The sequence below is a fragment of the Colias eurytheme genome, chromosome 31 (assembly GCF_061535395.1).
Source record: "Colias eurytheme isolate Ceu_HAF_F1 chromosome 31, ilColEury1 Martin Lab GWU primary, whole genome shotgun sequence".
NCBI lineage: Eukaryota > Metazoa > Arthropoda > Insecta > Lepidoptera > Pieridae > Colias > Colias eurytheme.
Window position 1 is genome coordinate 920,622 of NC_143010.1, and position 19,189 is coordinate 939,810.

Consider the following 19,189-nt stretch of genomic DNA (forward strand, 5'->3'; position numbering starts at 1 on the left):
CTGCTCCACGCGGTTTCACCCCCGTGGCTCCACTCCTGTTGGTCGTAGCGTGATAATATAATATAGCCTATAGCCTTCCTCGATAAATGAGCTATCTAACACCGAAAGAATTTTTCAAATCGGACCAGTAGTTCCCGAGATTAGCGCGTTCAAACAAACTCTTCAGCTTTATAATATTAGTATGGATACCATTTTTCTAAAACAAGGCTAAAACATAATATAAATGCTGATTATTTCTAAAGGTTCATTAATTATAAAATAAAACACAATCTCAAGTTAATAATTTATTAAAAAATACAATTCTTAATAAGTTAACAATTTAAAACTATTACCTACATAGTTGTTAAGCTGCGATATATATATATTTTACTAGCGGTCCGCCCCGGCTTCGCCCGTGGTACATGTTTACGTTTTCTCTACATAAGAACCATCCTCGTACTTCAAGGAATATAATAAAAAAAGAATTATCGAAATCGGTTCAGCCGTTCTCGAGTTATGCGCTTACCAACACATTTTGCGATTCATTTTTATATATAAGAAGATTAGAGTAACGAGTTAACGACACAGTTTAATGATTTTCATATGGAGTAGTATTAAAAATATAGTTTTTTAGCTACATAAGTGTAATACTATTATATAAGAAGCTGTGTCCCGCGGTTTTACCCGCGTTGCTCCGCTCCTGTTGGTCTTAGCGTGATGATATATAGCCTATAGCCTTCCTCGATAAATGGGCTATCTAACACCGAAATAATTTTTCAAATTGGACCAGTAGTTCCTGAGATTAGCGCGTTCAAACAAACTAACTCTTCAGCTTTATAATATTAAGTATAGATATATCAAGGATCTGTGACAATACAATAATTTTATCTTTATTTTATATTCTTGTTCAATGTGATGTAGCTACATAATATTTTTAACTCTAATTTTTATTTAGATTTATCTAGCTTTCCGCCCGCGGCGTCGTCCGCGTTTTCAAAGAAAAACCCGTTCCTTTTAGGATTTCCGGGATAAAACCTATCCTATGTCCTTTCTCGGGTATCAAAATATCTCTATACCAAATCTCATGCAAATAGGTTCAGTAGTTAAGGCGTGATTGAGTAACAGACAGACAGACAGAGTTACTTTCGCATTTATAATATTAGTATGGATGGCCAATTACGTTTTTAAATTTTCATTTATATTAATTTTTAAAACTACATAATTTGAAAGTAGCAAAAATTAAAAATATAATGAACATAAAGTTCAGTTAAACCGGATATTACTGGTGTTTATCGAAAAGTAATTTCTAATAATAAATTAATAACGTGCATTAAACATAGCCAGCTCTTAAACTATAATAAAATAAGCGTAAATTAAGCCGAATGTCAATCATCTCTTAGGGCCGATTTTTCAATGCTTGGATAAAACTTATCCGTCCAATAAAGTATTACACGATAATATTAAAATGTCACGTAAACTGTCGAATACGGGCAATTAGAATACGTTTTTAAAATGGTAGTTTTATACATTATTCGACGAATAAGTTTTATCCAAGCATTGAAAAATCGGCCCTTAGACTATAAAGAGATAATAAAAATATCAAGGCCTATTTAAACAACAGCGGTATCCCGATGGCACGCGATTATATCTCTTACGAAATATATTATAGAGACGCTAATCGCGTATCTATTTTATTGGATTTGAACGAAAAGGAATGCACTGTTATAACAAATAAAATGAATTTATTTTTCACATTTTCTGTGTAATAAATAAAGATACTGAAATTTTTTCCATTACAAAATATTATAATAACATTTTCATCCAAAAACGTCTTATTATTGAAGTGAAACTTCTTTAGGCGCGTTGAGAGTATAATTTCAACATCGCGTCATGGCAATACCGTCACGTCATGGAGTAAGGTGACGATTTTTGTGTCTTTGAATCTCGCCAAAGAAGTTTCTCTTCTGACACGTAAGCTCGGCACACACGCCTTTTTTTACAATTTTATATATTTATTCATTAGCCAAAGCCGCAAACTTATTAGCCATACTGGCTGTTTCCCCGTCACTATCGCTGTCTCCCTCGCTCTCATCACCGTCGCTATCTCCGTCTCCCTCTGACGATGACGTCACGACTATTTCTTGCACGTCTTTAGTGAGAGCTTGCACCCACTTGACGTATTTTATCTCGTCGCAGGTTTCGTATTTTTCTGTAAAATAAATAAAAAAATAGAGATTTGAAAGTAGATAAATAAGTACATTTGAAACCATATTTTTCTGCGGAAAATATAAGAAAAATAAAAATAAAATAAAATTACATAATATAAATTTTACTTTCATAATTTGATAATTCTAGATCATCATATAAATATTTCGAATTAATACTAAACGTAAGATTTTTCAAAAATATATCAAATCATCAATGTAAATAAATAAAATTTAATTTAATTCAAAACATATATTTTATTATATTTTTATACCTCTTTCTTCAGTAAATTTAGGCGGTCGCAACCACAGGCAGATTTTCCCGTCCAACGCCATCCTTAGAATGCTGTTAGCCGCTCGGTATGTGTCCAGCCTAAATTAATATTATTTTTTAATTAAGTAAACGTGGTTTAAGATACAAGAGTGGTTTAACGTTGGTAAGTTAAACGTCAGTCTGTGTTAACCGTGTTTTGATGCTGTTTTATTTTATTTTATTCATTCAGTTTGGTGTAAGCGCGATAAAAATTCAGTGTGGGCTGTCCCTTTTATAATATTGTTATATGTAACTTTTGATTTAATATTTTTGTTTATGAATAGTTGTCACTATTTCCTGTCAAAACATGCTAGCTGTAGAATACTATAAATTGCCGCTTTCCTTTGACTCGTGGCGCATTCGTACGAATCGTGCCCGGGGGGGGGGGGGGGGGGGGCCTCGGACGTTGTTTATACGACGTTCGACCCAACTACCCTCACTTTGCTAATAGTGGTTGACTCGCTGCGATTTGTTATCAACTACCTACATCAATTAGGTAGCTGTGTATAATCGCAGTACATTCTTATTACATTGTACACAAACGAATGTTTAACCCGGCCTCGCGTGTAATTTCTTATAACATAATTAGCTTTCCGCGGCTTCGCCCGCGTTTTCAGAGAAAACCCCGCATAGTTCCCCTTCCCGTGGGATTTCCGGGATAAAACCTATCCTATCTCTCAAGTTGGATCGAACTCCACATGGTGTGCGAATTTTATTATAATCGGTTAAGTGGTTTAGGAGTCCATTGAGGACAAACATTTTGACACGAGATTTATATATATTAAGATCTACTCACTCACTCACTCACACTCACTCACCTAGCAGCCTTAGCGGTGAGATATCCCCGTTTCTTCGCCCAGCCATCACATATATCCCTCGGCGACCACGTGTCGTCGTTCTCTGGATGATCCATGCGCAAGAGTTTCGGTAGATCTAGACGTTCGGCTAGGAATCTAGGAAATTTATTTATTTATTTATTTATTTTATGTATGAATAAGGGTTGATTTTTCAATCCTTGGTTAAAACTTATACATCGAATAACGTATTAAACTACCATTTCAAAAATGTATTCTAATTGTCCGTATATGACAGTTTACAGGTGACATTTTAAAATGTTCGTGTAATACTTTATTGGACGGATAAATTTTAACCAAGGATTGAAAAATCGGCCCTAATAAGAATAAATTAAATTTATTAGACTGACCGGTTGGCTTGGTTGGTAGTGGCCCTGCCTTCCAAGCCAGAGGTCGTAGGTTCGATTCCCACTCAGAAAATATTTGTGTGATGAACATAGATGTTTGCTCTATGTCTGGGTGTTAATTATCTATATAAGTATTTATTTTAAATTATATATGTATGTATGTTTATCAGTCATCTGGTTTCCATAACACAAGCGAAAGCTTAGTATGGGATCAGATCGTGCCGTGTGTGAAATTGTCCTGAAATATTTACATTAATTTATTTATATATCACTACATAGTATTAAACAAAATCGTTTTCTCTGTCCCTATGTATGCTCAAATCTTTAAAACTACGCAACGGATTTTGATGCGGTTTTTTAATAGATGATTCTCGAGTAAGGTTTTAGTATATCATTTATTTGGTTTAGGCAAAGCGGCTGGCAAGCAAAACAGGTCAAATAAAAAATGATTTATTTATTTATTTTATTTAATATATTATTTTTTTTAATATAAATAAATGCATACGATAATATTTCTTACCTAATAGTAGTATATGGTTCTCTCAACTGCGCTATGGGATATGAACCCATCAATATTTGTATAGACCGGGGCACCATAGATGGAAACACTAACCCGGGACAGTCACACAGACGTACCTACGGACAAACACACAAACATTTTATTTTTTAAAGAATAGAAAAAAATCGATCACGAGGCGGGATTTGAACCCGCGTCTTTTGCCATTCTAGAGTGGAATAGAGATAATTTTTCGATTATTTATTTTTATTAAGCACTAGCGGTCCGCCCCGGCTTCTCTACATAAAAACCATCCTCGTACTTCAAGGAATATAATAAAATAAGAATTATCGAAATCGGTTCAGCCGTTCTCGAGTTATGCGCTTACCAACACATTTTGCGATTCATTTTTATATATAAGAAGACTAGCGGTCCGCCCCGGCTTCGCCCGTGGTACATATTTACGTTTTCTCTACGTAAAAACCATCCTCGTACTTCAAGGAATATAATAAAAAAAGAATTATCGAAATCGGTTTAGCCGTTCTCGAGTTATGCGCTTACCAACACATTTTGCGATTCATTTTTATATACAAGAAGATAAGCATTTGAATGCTATAAAAATACAATATAAACACACAAACATATTGTTTCAAAATTATATACTTTTAACGGATTTTAAACCATATTACCATACATTAACAAGCGAAAATACATCTTATGCTGCTAGGTATAAAGCTTATATTATGTTATTGCGAAATAAATCTTTTCCTATTCTTAGATGAAAAATAAGTCTTATTTGCTAAGAAATAAGGTTCAAAGTCATATTCAGCGTAAATAAAATAGTCTTAAATTGTTCGTCATCCAATATTGCGCTAAAACAAGGGAATATAACACCTAAATATATACAAACTAGCTATGTTCCGCGGTTTTACCCGTATTGCTTTGCTCCTGTTGGTTTTAGCGAGATGATATATAGCCTATAGCCTTCTTCGATAAATGGGCTATCTAACACCGAAATAATTTTTCAAATCGGACCAGAAGTTCCCGAGATTAGCGCGTTCAAACAAACAAACTCTTCAGCTTTATATTATCAGTATAGATAAGGTTCAAACTCACTTGCGGTGTTAGGATAATAGTCTGAAAATGCTTAGTATGTCCCAGAGCCCTCGATACAGAGACTTTTCTCCCCATTTTAGCAATCATAACAATTTAAAAGACAAGCTAAAATACAATCTATTTTTCTAGACATAGAGGTTATAATAATTTCTAAATCAATCTTTTCCTAATATTCAATGAAAAATAAATCTTATAAACTAAGAAATAAGATTCAAACTCACTTATGTCGTCAAAAGAGTAGTCTAAATGTTTAGAAACTGCAAATATAGTACCTAAATACATTGCAATAAGGTTCAAACTCACTTGAGGCGTCAAAAAAATAGTCTGAAAATGTTTAGTATGTCCCGGAGTCCTCGATACACATATAACTTTTTTCCCCATTATAGCGTTCATAACAATTTAAACAAGCAAATATACAATCTATTCTTCTAGACATAAAGGTTATTATTGCTAAATGAATCTTTTCCTAATATTCAACGTAAAATAAGTCTTATTTGCTAGGAAATAAGGTTCAAACTCACTTATGTCGTCAAAAAAGTAGTCTAAATGTTTAGAAACTGCAAATATAGTACCTAAACACATTGCAATAAGGTTCAAACTCACCTGCGGTGTTAGGAAAATAGTCTGAAAATGTTTAGTATGTCCCGGAGTCCTCGACACAGAGACCACTTTTTTCCCCATTATAGCGTTCATAAGGGAACTTTTCCCCACATTGGGTTGTCCAACACAGCCGATGGTTAGGACGCCATTTTTATATTTTTCGTGCGTGTAGAACGTCGTATCCGCTTGTTGGAGTATCGTTTCGCCTGTGAATAAAGAAATATATTTTAAAAGCGTTTATTTTTGTTGGAAGGAATACTTCTTTTGCCTGTATCATCTATATTATATCTTCAAGTCGATGAAACGAAAAAGCGACAAGAAAGAGATACACATAAATTCATAAGATTTTACGTGAGAGGGAAAGAGATAGGACATACAGAGTTTCTGGATTTTGAGTATGTAATAATTTTTAGCGCACAATCAATATATTTCACTTATAAGCGAAATAAACAGGCAGACAAATGTTCCCATTTATGATGTTCTTATAGGTCATTTGAATAAAAAATAATGAATTTACAATCCTTGTGATATCCGCTTAATTTATGCTTGTTTTGAACGCGATTTAAGCATGAGAAAATAATTGTGTACACTTTGCGACCAAAAAAATTATAGGATCAATTCAGCGCCATTTTATGATTTGTGACGTCACACGTGTTATTTTCCATCTCTTACCAACTTCCGTCTCCTCATCATCAAACTCCACTCCACTCTCTTCTCCTATCTTCTTCTCCCACGAAGTGAGATCGACTTCTCCCTTCACTATATCCTTGCAAGCTTCTAGAAGTTTCGAAGCACCTTCTGCGCACATACGCTGTCTACCTTTACGACGACGAACTTGAAGACCTGTGAATAAAGAATATATTTATTTATATACTAACTAACTAACTAGCGGTCCGCCCCGGCTTCGCCCGTGGTACCTACATGTTTAAACTATCCTATCTCTCAAGTTGGATCGAACTGCACATGGTGTGCGAATTTTATTATAATCGGTTAAGTGGTTTAGGAGTCCATTGAGGAAATTTCATCCAAATTCTTGGCAAGCTTAAAAGATACCAAAAATCATCGCCTTACTCCATGACGTGACGGTATCACCTAGAAATTTTACTATCGACGCGCCTAAAGACATTTCACTTAAAAAAAATATGTATATGTCGGCGCAACGACGAAAAACGACTACCCTCAAATTACTAAATAATTATAACAAGCTAAAGTTTACTTTGATCTTTTTAAATAAGTGGTTGATTCATAGAGCAGGCTCCAAGGAGATGTTCGTTTGCAAAAATAGCGGACCTAAATCTGACTTCTGATATATGTATATTGTATAGATCCCAGACATATTAATTTCGACGTAGATTAAAAAGGCAGTAAAAATACCTACGGGCGTTCTACTTCGAGTATGAGCGCTTGCCCTGATGATGGTGACGTCAGAATTGCTGACGTCACTCTTTTTAAAAATAGCCTTTGGGCCCTTCTTCCGTCATATATAATAGCTTTTTCGCCCGCGGCTTCGCCCGCTTTGTCTAAAACTTAACAAATTATATACTAAAACCTTCCTCTTGAATCACTCGTATCTATAAAAAAAAACCTCTTCAAAATCTTATAGGTAGTTTCAAAGATTCAAACATACATAGGAACGAACAGACAGCGGCAGAAACTTTCTTTTACTTACTGACTGAATATTAAAGATACTAAAGTGTTTGTTTATTTGTTTGTCTTTCTTTCACGTCGTAACAGAGCGACATTATCACATGATTTTTATGTATGAATATAGTTAGAAGACTATAGAGTTACGTACAATACTTTCTACCACGGTAAAACATCTTATTCTCATGGGAATTTCCTTAAAAAAAGCCCTAAACATAGCAGAACTAAACTTGTATTAGAAAACTAAATAAAGCAAAAAAAAGAATCAAATACATATAAAAGAAATCTAATCATTAGATTACATTAAGAGCGTATACGCACTATGCGGGTAGCCGCATTGCGGGTAGCCGTCCGGCTGACCGCAAGCACAATTATGTACGGAATATTCATTTCTATGCGCACTGTGCGGTCTGCGGTAGCCGCATCGCAGTGCGCATACCCGCATAGTGCGTATAGGCTACCCGCATAGTGCGTATAGGCTCTTAGGGCCGATTTTTCAATCGTTGGTTAAAATTTATCCGTCCAATAAAGTTTTAAACGAACATTTTAAAATGTCACCTGTAAATTGTCAAATACGGACAAATATAATATATTTTTGAAATGGTAGTTTAATACGTTATTCGATGAATAAGTTTTAACCAAGGATTGAAAAATCAGCCCTTAATATAAAAAATGCTCCACACTTACCAGCCTTATCGCAATTTGCCCCTTGCAAATTATACCCGGGGCACGACGTAAAGTATACCACTTTTAAACCGGGGCAAGTTTTCGTCAAATAATCTTTCCACGCAGCAACGACGGGTGCAGGCACTAGGTCTATTTTATTGAGCACTAGAATCATGTCTTTCTTTTGCTCTTTCACTACGTATTCGTAGAGGGAGGGGGGGAACATCATACCCTGAAATTTAGGATTTAAATTTTTTTTAATTGTATAAAAACTAATAATTTAAAGTATGAATTAGATATTTATTTTATTTATTTTTATTTATTAAAAAAGGCTCATCAATAGTTGTTACATACGTATCTTTCGCGTTAAACAGTTAAAACTGGATTTATAACTTACTAGCTTTCCGCCCGCGGCTTCGCCCGCTCAGTCAAAGAAAAACCCGCATAGTTCCCGTTCCCGTGGGATTGCCGGGATTTCGTCATTTTCCCGGGATAAGAAGTAGCCTATGTCCTTTCTCGGGTATCAAAATATCTCCATACCAAATTTCATGAAAATTGGTTCAGTAGTTTAGGCGTGATTGAGTAACAGACAGACAGACAGAGTTACTTTCGCATTTATAATATTAGTATGGATTATTACAAAATGGATTTACAACAATTACAGATGAACACAACATTCACATTAGGCGATATCTATACACAATATATCTTTACAATTAATTAGACAAAAATAAATGTGTGTGCTCTTATGATAAAGGAGTTCAGATTGAAATGATTGTATTTACAACAGGCGATATTAAAAAAATAGTTATTACAATAAATATTTAGTTATATAGCATTTAAATTGCTTTATAAATAAGCATTGCTTAAAGAATAGAAAATTTCGATCTAGAGGCGGGATTCGAACCAGCGTCTTTTGCCTCACGGGTTTGTAAAAAAAAAGAAACTGATTTTTAACCCCCAACGCAAAAAGAGGGGTTTATAAGTATTTATTGAGGGGTTAGAGGGGTTTATTGTATTTAGTATCAAAATTCAATACCAATCCCATAAACATAGAGGTATTTGTAACTTGAAAAAGCTTGAAAAACTTGGTAATAATTTTGAAAAGATTTGAAATAATTTTGGTAATGATTATGATTACAATTTCGAATAAAAACCGGATTTAAAACCGTCAAAAACTCACCGCAAACCTGACATCCACGATCAACAGCAAAATATCACACATTTCTAATACCCTCCATAACTGTCTCCAAGTTTCTAAATTGAGTTCAAAATAAGACATTTCCTTCCAACGGGGCGATGATTGCAGAGTGTTTATGTATTCCTGTAGACAAACATGTTATTGTTATTGTTATTATGAATAATAAACGGAACACTAATTTGATCTTGGGACTACTGAATGTGCAGTCTCTTTTTACCGGCTGTGAGGAATTACAGGTGATGCTCGAAGCTCATGGTCTGGACATCTTAGCTCTCAATGAGACATGGACCAAGGAGGGAATGGAGAAGTTTGCTCCCACCATGCCTGGATACAAATTCTTAAACACACCCCGTCCCCTCGGAGGCCGAGGGGGAGGGGTGGGTTTCTATATCCGTGAAGGCTTGCGTGTACGAACTCGAGCACACCCTCCGGCTGTGTTGGAACAGATGTGGGTCGAGCTGACGGTAGCTGGCGTGGGGCGAATCGCAATTGGTACTGCTTACAGACCTGAGAGCGTGAGAGTTGCAGCTGCTATCGATGCTCTGAGTGAATCTGTGAGCTCTTTTGGATATTGCACTCACATTTTTTTGCTGACCGACTTTAATGTTGATTTAGCGAGAATAGATAAGGGAGCAGCGAGTGAGTTCCTCTCTTTTTTGACACAGCAAAACTTATATCAACTAGTTAAGGAACCCACTCGGATTTCAAAAACTTCTCAAACCCTCTTGGACCTCATTATTACCGACAGCCCAGACATCTGTGAAAGTATTAACATTGTACACAATCAGGACCTCAGTGACCATGCTTTCATTTTCTTTAAATGTAAAATAAAAAAAATAAAACCACCAATCAAATATAAATATACGAGATTGTTAAAAAATATAAATTTAGATGATTTTAATAAAGATCTAGTTACTTTACCTTGGAACTCTGTACAATATGCGAAAGATGTGAACGATATGACAAACATATTTAACCAACTGTTAAATAGGTTGTTCGATAAACATGCTCCATTGAAGAAACTTAAGATAAATTCATCGCCGCGTCCTTGGGTCACAAATACGGTCAGGTCAATGATGTTACTGCGAGACAGAGCTCTAATAAAAGCGCGAAAGACAAAAAATCCCACACACTATCGCTATTACCAAGATTTACGTAATTCCGTCATTAGCGCAATGAGACGAGAAAAAACGGCTTTCTTCACTGAGTATGTAAATAATAATAAACGTAATCCACAAGCAATGTGGAATTTCCTTCGTCAAATTTCGATTACTGGTAAAAATAGGGAAGCAGATAATGTGCCGCAACATCTAAACGACGCCAATGCAATCAATAATTTCTTTCTAGAAGTACCCGGAAATCCAACTATAGATAAAAATTTAATAAAATTTTATGAACATAACAGTTTTGGCCTCAATAAATTTGATATTAAACCATGTACAATAGATCAAGTTAAAAAAATAATAGCAGGTATTCAAACTAACGCGGCTGGTCATGACACAATTACTGTTGATATGATACAGATGACTCTATCGGTAACTCTTCCAATTATTACGCTAATGGTGAACACTTCTATTTTTACCCAAACATTTCCGGATGCTTGGAAGATCGCTAAAATAAAACCTCTGCCAAAAAAATCTGTGGTTAAGGAACTGAAAGATTTACGCGCAGTCAGTATACTACCTGTACTATCAAAAATAATTGAGCGAGTTGTATGTAACCAATTAGTCAAATTTATAGAGTGTGAAAAAATTTTACCAAATGTTCAGTCTGGTTTTCGAGCGAAGCATGGCACAGCTACAGCTTTGGCACACGTAACGGATGACATCATATCAGATAGTGACAACGGAATGGGTAATATTATGATTTTACTGGATTTCACTCGTGCGTTTGACTCCATCGATAAAGAACTTTTATTAGCTAAATTAAAATACTACGGGGTCAATTCAAATTCTTGTGATTGGTTCAAATCGTATCTGTCGGAGAGGAAACAGTTTGTCGTTACCGAAAATGAGGGTTGTTTGAAATACTCGCGAACGGAACCGACTCCGCGTGGTTGTCCTCAGGGTTCTATACTCAGCCCGGTTTTGTTCACGTTGTATACTGCCGATCTCATTGAACACATTAAATACGGTAAGGTACACTTATATGCCGACGATACACAGCTATATTATCCTATAGATTCCAATAATTCTACAGTCACAGAACGCCACATTAACGAGGATTTAGAACAAGTGTCGTTATGGTCTAAACAAAACGCCCTGGTACTTAACGCGTCCAAATCTCAATACATAATCCTAGGTACAAAAAATCAAATTCAAAAAATAAAAAATCTTAATTTTAATATAAAAATTAATAATGCACCATTAGTTGGAGTGGATAAGGTTAGGAATCTCGGCTTGATTTTGGATGGGCAGCTTAAATATGAGGATCACATAAACATCACAATCAGAAATGCCTTCTACAGACTGAAAGTACTGTATGGTCTTAGGCAGGATCTATCAGAGAGCGTTAAAGTAATGCTGACAGAATCATTAGTTTTGTCACATTTTAACTACTGCGATACCGTCTATGGCCCCCGCCTATACGCCAAAACCGAGCGAGCAATTCAGCGAGTGCAGAACGCATGCGCTCGTTTCTGCTTCGCCATACCAAAACGTGCGCATATCACACCTTACCTGAATAGTCAAAAAATCCTCAAGATGGCGGGTCGTAGGCAGTTACATTTAGCAGGTCTGGTACATAGGCTGGTGCACACGGGGGCTCCTGTCTACCTCTATAAAAAACTAACATGGACTCAAGAGTACCATACGAAAGATACACGAGGTAGAAGCAACAATGCCTTAATCATACCGAAACACCACACGTCAGGTTTTAAGGGTGGATTCAAGTATTCTGCTTCAAAGATCTGGAACGACCTTCCACCACCCTTAAAGCTTAGTATGTCTTATGTATCATTCAAGTATAAATACAAAAGGATACTCTTGAACAAACAGACAGCAGAATCAACACACAGGTAAAACAATTCTTATTACAAATATTCCCATCCATATACACATACATATATATTTTCATTCATATATAATATATACGCCCTATCTATCTGATTTATTTAAATATCTATGTAAGTATAATAATACTGTTTATTTTGTTTTATAATATATATATGCATATTATATCATGTACACAATATGTAGACGTATTTATAAATTTTTTACCTTTATTGATAGGAACAGTTATAGATGTAATTTTATTTTATTATTAGTATTTATATAAATGTAGGACCTCGGAAATACGCGGGCAGACTGAAAATCAGCGCTGTTCGGGTGTTAGCCCACAGCATGGCTGAGTCTGTTCCGATTGCCTAATACGTGTTTACTTTTAAGTTAAGTTAGTCTAAGTTTTTGTTGGCAATAAAGCTTTTTTTCTTTCTTTCTTTCTTTCTTTCTTTCAAACATACAAGCACATTAAATATATTGGTAAATAGTTATTATGTAATAATAGTCTATTAAATTATTAATTCTGGTAGTGAAATTAACGGTTGCCTGGTAGAAATGGCTTTTATTTATAAGACATTCTGTATTTATTTAAACCGATATTCACTCAGTCTTAATTTTTTTTCTTTTGTGAATAATAAAGAATATATACAAAAAAATATTATTGTTAGAAATTACACGCGAGGCCGTGTTAAATATTAGTTTGAATATAATAAAAATGTACTGCGATTCTACACAGCTGCCTAATTGATGTAGGTAGTTGATAACAAATCGCAGCAAGTCAACGACTATTAATAAAGTGAGGGTAGTTGGGTCAAATGTCGTATAAACAACATCTGAGCCCCCCCCAGGCACGATTCGTACAAATGCGCCACGATTGAAAGGAAAGCGGCAATTTATAGTATTCGACAGCTAAGCATGTTCGGACAGAAAATAGTGACAACTATTCATCCACAAAAATATTAAATCAAAAATTACGTCTAACATTTTAATCTAGATATTTTTTATAGTTACATACCCTAAAATACTTCTGTTCTTGCGCGTCCAACTGTGCTGGTGTCATGTTAAAGTCCCATGGAGGTCTTTTTGGAAACGTCAATTCAGATGGAAAGAAATCTATCGGATCTATTTCCATCTCTTTCTCGCTCACGTGGTTTAGGGCTTTGCTGAAAGAGATAGACAGAGGTTTAAAGGTAATATATAATATAGAATGAGTTTTGTAACTAAAAATACAATTAATCTATACTAATATTATAAAGCTGAAGAGTTTGTTTGTTTGAATGCGCTATTCTCAGGAACTACTGGTCCGTTTTGAAAAATGATTTCGGTATTAGATAGCCCGTTTATCGAGGAAGGCTATAGGTATAGGCTATATGTATATCATCACACTAAGACCAACAAGAACGGAGCACTCCGGGTGAAACCGCGGAGCACAACTAGTAATGAATAGATGTAAATATGAGTTTATGACTTAATGTGTAAAAATAGATACTTTAACAATATAAAACACTAGATTTCCGCCCGCGACGCGCGCGACGCGACAGAACACAACGACAAAGAGAACACAATTTAACATATCAAGTGCATAATACTCACAGAGCCTCCTCCTTCTTTAGCCTTAGCTCTTCGTCACTCTCTCTATAGAATTTCAACGCATATCTGTTCGCGTCGCCACGACCCCGCGATCTATTCGGCTGGTAGTTCATTGATAGGACGTCATAATTGCTTGTGTTTGACGACGCTGTAATAAAAAAAGACGGGTTGCACTCCGGGAGTGCCGGCAGAAGTAAAAACTTGATTATTATTAACGTTGAGCATGTTTGATATTTTGGAATGGTATCCGTCTTACGCTTTTTCGATCAGGTCACGTGTCCTGACGCGAGTTTAAGATTTTATACCCATACAGAAAAAGTGCTCAACGCCGCTAAAGAAGTTTTCACTTCAAAAATGATATATCATACTAATATTATATTATAAACTAGCTTTCCGCCCGCGGCTTCGCCCGCTTAGTATAAAACCTAATAAATTATATACTAAAACCTTCATCTTGAATCACTCTATCTATAAACAAAATCGCATCGAAATCCGTTGCGTAGTTTTAAAGATTTAAGCATACAAAGGGACATAGGGACAGAGAAAGCGATTTTGTTTTATACTATAATATTATGTAGTGATGATGCAAAATACATTGGATGTTTGTTACTCTTTCAGGCAAATACTACTGAGTCGATTACAATGAAATTTTCCTACATACCAAGTATAGTAGCTGAGGACCCAGAATATAGGCTATTTTTATATGTATATTTTTTATCCCAGAAATCCCACAGGAACGGGAACTATATGGAAATCTAGTATTATATATATTTTAAGACCTAATTTTCAATCATTTGTTAAAACTTATCTGTGTAATAATGATGACACATTGATATAATAATGCCACCTGTAAAATATTAAACGATGGGCAATTCCAATACATTTTTGTAAGAGCGTGAGCACACTTGTCAGAAGTGAAACTTCTTTGGCAAGATACAAATACACCAAAATCGTCGCCTACTCCAGGATGTGATTGTATTGCCATGACCGACCGCCGCCGACCGCGACCATGAAAGTATACTCTCAACACACTAAAATTTTCACTTTAAAATTAAAAAAAAATGACTAAATATTTAAGTAAGTGGCTTACGAGTTACGCACAAAGACTGAATGTATATTAATTATTTTTATTACTTGAATTTCCTTGCCAACTAGATCTTAAAACTTTTAATAACTTAGAAATCATAATATTAAGTACTCACATGACAACAGCAATGTTTTATTCTGTTTCTTTGATTGCAACTGCTGCTTTTTTGCCTTCCCGCTAAAGGGAGTCTTCCTTCTTGCTTGCGGCATGGTGTCTTTCACTCTAAAAAATATTTTTTGTTAAACCAAATTATCTACTAAGCACTTACTACATACTACCTATTCTAATTTTTTTATTTGATTTAAATATTATATTATGGGAAATTAAACATATTATTGCTGCAACATATAGCAAAAATATATTTAAATTAAATGTATTTTTTCCGAAATCCAACATTCTAATTTAAAAAATATATAATAACAATAACACATTAAAAATCTATAAGAATAATTTCACTAAAATAGCATTTGTTTACTTACATTTAACATAAGAAAATATGCACCTACTTAATAATTGAATATAAATTGAAATAAATAGCAGCTAATTATACAATGACCCATGTTGGTTATAAATTCATATATAAAAAAACTCATACTGTATGAAGAATTTTATGAATCATACATAGTTAACTGCATTAAGACAATTATTCCCACTTACGTTAACCTAACTAAATTAAACACGCGGGTTTTCTTACAAACACAGAAATTAATTTCTATTGAAACTATACGTAAGTTTTATAATACGCAAAAGTGCAGTTTAGAAAATCGCCGGTAAGTAAAGAATACATTTATGTGTTAGAGACCATGCGGTCCATACCCACCTCTCTCCTCAGGTAAGATACGGCCTGCGGGAGGTTCAACGACCCTACACTGCAGTCTAGACGGCAAAGAAGACCTAAGAACCTAATTCGTCCGGTAACCGCAGGCCCATGCGTTTTAACCAAAAATTATGTTATCTTTGTTACCCTTACCTATATAGTAAGTGTACAAGGGAAGTAAATGTTCTCACCTGTACGTATACCTGACGAAAGTATATGCACTTGTAAGTCTAGATTTTTTTGATAAATAAAACTTACCAGCGTTTATCTTAATTTATCTTCTCGAAAAAAACTGAGTATCAATCAATGTCAATGTCAATATTGTAAACAAAGAATTTTCGTCTGTAAATGACAATATGGAAAATATATTTTGTTAGAAGCAGGTGGTTTGGAAAGATTGCTAAGTGAACTTTCCTTTTAATTATTTTTTACAACTTAGTCCATTCAACTATTGATTTTTATTTATTCGAAACAAGGTATATATTTTTCGATCAAAAGCCTTGTCGCTATAGCTCTAGTCATAACAAGTGACATTGCTTCTAAATAATCTGTGGTGACTTGACATTTGACAAATAACAAAACAAATTTCATCATAACCTCGAATAGGTACGACCAAAGAGTATAATAATATATTGGGTACGACTACGGTACGAATATTGACAAATATTTAATAAATAAGGACCGCTTTTACTCAAAATTAATTTAAATCAGCAAATATGTTACCCCTATCGTTGCTACGTACTGCGCAGAACCATCCAATGCTGGTGGAATTAAAGAATGGCGAAACTTACAACGGACATTTAGTGAGTTGCGATAACTGGATGAATATTAATTTAAGAGAAGTTATTTGCACATCAAGGGATGGTGACAAGTTCTGGAGGATGCCAGAATGCTATATTCGCGGGAGCACAATCAAGGTAATGATTAGAATCTCATATTTATCGAAGTATTGTTTCCTTCCCGCCCGATTATAATCTTCCGGTATATACTACAATATTCCATAATTCGAGCTTCTTTGTTTCTTACAAAATTTATTAAAAAGTGCAGTTCATTATTTGTAACCCTTTTACTGTTTCAATGATCATTTCTATGAAAATATATGCTTATCTTTTGAAAAATTTTATCTCAATAAAACTGTTTGTTTGAAAGCGCTAATCTCGGGAACTACTGGTCGGTCGGTCGGTCGATTTTAAAAATTCTTTCGGTGTTAGATAGCTCATTTATCGAGGAAGGCTATAGGCTATATATCATCACGCTACGACCAACAGAAGTGGAGCCACGGGGGTGAAACCGCGCGGAACAGCTAGTGACTAATAAATGGATAAATATTGCTTGTAGTTAGCCAGAAATTCATTTAATGCGGAAAATATTAAAAATCGCTTTTGGTACATTAGAGCAAGATCCCAGGGCTGTCAGACCTCTCCTTTTTTCTGACGAATGAAATGTGGACGCTTGGGTAGTGTTAAGTATTTCATCTCGAATTTTAATATTCCAAATCCCGAAAACGTTTAGACATTTTTTTATATTTTTTTTTTAATTCCAAAGTTTTATTTGCCATATAATCCCAACTCCAAATTTCACTGGGCCATTCCTTCAATTGTACGACGTTTTACAATCCAGACGAATGAGTTCAAGGCACACGAAATCTATATACACGAAAGCCAGATTCTTAAAACACATTTTTTTTAAATACAGTTAATTGATATCCAGACTAACAATATCCAGATATTTTAAATTCAAATAAATAATATCCAGAAAAACTAAATCCTTCCAGGCTATCGCAGTACTAACCCAACCCACTGAGTCGAATTTTTCACTTTAACCTTTCTGTAATGGGCAAGTAAAAACAACAAATTCACATACTGGCAGTTTTTATAACTTACAGACGATGCAATATATAGTTAAGATAAAAACATGCAAAAATGCATAGGAAGCAAATAATTATGGAAATCTGGCAATAAAATAAATATAATATTAAAAATTTGGTTTTAGTGCATCTGGAAATTGATTCGGCTTCGCCCGTGGTACATATTATTATTTCGCAATAAAAGGTAGCCTATGTCCTTTCTCGGGTATCAAAATATCTCCATACCTTTAGGCGTGATTGAGTAACAGACAGACAGACAGAGTTACTTTGCATTTATAATATTAAGTATGGATATTTGTGTATCCATATTATAATATGCTTATACATAGAATATATAGATTAAGGATCGGTTACAATGCCACAATCGTGATTTTATCTTATTAAATCGTGTTTTTATCACTATTTATTTATTTAATACTAGCGGTCCGCCCCGGCTTCGCCCGTGGTACATATTTACGTTTTCTCTACATAATAACCATCCTCGTACTTCAAGGAATATAATAAAAAAAGAATTATCGAAATCGGTTCAGACGTTCTCGAGTTATGCGCTTACCAACACATTTTGTGATTCATTTTTATATATAAGAAGATTGTTCTATGTTCTATCCTTTCAGTACCTACGTATACCAGATGAAGTCATCGACATGGTGAAAGAAGAAACTCAGGTCAAGGCTAGGAGTCGTAACGAAGTATCTAAAGGCCGCGGGGGTCAAAACCTTAGAACGGGGCGAGGGGGCAGTCGTGGGGCATTCGGGAATAGGGGCAGACCTGCCCCACTGCGCGGCGGGGGCACGGGACGACCGCAGAATAAGAATAAGAAGTAGATTAGTCTAATAAAGTTTTTGTAAGGATGTGTTTTTTTTATTTTAAAGGTGCTTTTCCATAAAAATGTACGCGATTATAGCGAGGAATGTATTTGTAAATAACCAATAGTATCGCTACAAACGCTAAAAGCTTCAGACTTCAAACTAAATGAAGCGATATGATTGGTTATTCGACTGACCGGTTGGCTTGGTTAGTAGTGGCCCTGCCTTTCAAGCCAGAGGTCGTGGGTTCGATTCCCACCCGGGGCAAATATTTGTGTGATGAACATAGATGTTTGCTCTGTGTCTGGGTGTTAATTATCTATATAAGTATTTATTTAAAAAATTATATAACTATGTATGTTTATCAGCCATCTGGTTTCCATAACACAAGCGAAAGCTTAGTATGGGATCAGATGGGGATCAGATTGTGCCTTGTGTGAAAATTGTCCTGAAATATTTATTTATTTATTATTTATTTAGAAACACATTCCTCACTTCACATCCTCGCAGATTATTGGTGGAAAAGCACTATAATTAACAAATGGATTAATAATATTCAACCTCAAGTGACAGTCATTCGTTTGTGTTGCCAGTTTTTTTTAT

General features: G+C 34.9%; 2 protein-coding genes across 2 annotated transcripts; one reads left to right on the forward strand and one right to left on the reverse strand.

The window, feature by feature from the left end:
- Window positions 1-1,020: 1,020 nt before the first annotated feature.
- Window positions 1,021-16,206, reverse strand: Ns4 (Nucleostemin 4). Its single transcript, XM_090118977.1, has 12 exons — window positions 16,105-16,206; window positions 15,212-15,318; window positions 14,013-14,157; window positions 13,435-13,582; window positions 9,403-9,543; window positions 8,241-8,451; window positions 6,582-6,752; window positions 5,913-6,115; window positions 4,218-4,333; window positions 3,315-3,449; window positions 2,459-2,556; window positions 1,021-2,188 (listed from the first exon to the last, which is right to left on the reverse strand). The coding sequence occupies exons 2-12, from the start codon at window positions 15,303-15,305 to the stop codon at window positions 1,992-1,994; spliced, it is 1,659 nt and encodes a 552-aa protein (XP_089975103.1). The 5' UTR covers window positions 15,306-15,318; window positions 16,105-16,206; the 3' UTR covers window positions 1,021-1,991.
- Window positions 16,207-16,469: 263 nt separating this feature from the next.
- LOC149895335 (U6 snRNA-associated Sm-like protein LSm4) lies at window positions 16,470-18,631 on the forward strand. The gene is made up of 3 exons (XM_090118984.1): window positions 16,470-16,516; window positions 16,562-16,830; window positions 18,395-18,631. Exons 2-3 carry the CDS (start codon window positions 16,630-16,632, stop codon window positions 18,602-18,604), a joined length of 411 nt encoding a protein of 136 aa, XP_089975110.1. The 5' UTR covers window positions 16,470-16,516; window positions 16,562-16,629; the 3' UTR covers window positions 18,605-18,631.
- Window positions 18,632-19,189: the final 558 nt, after the last annotated feature.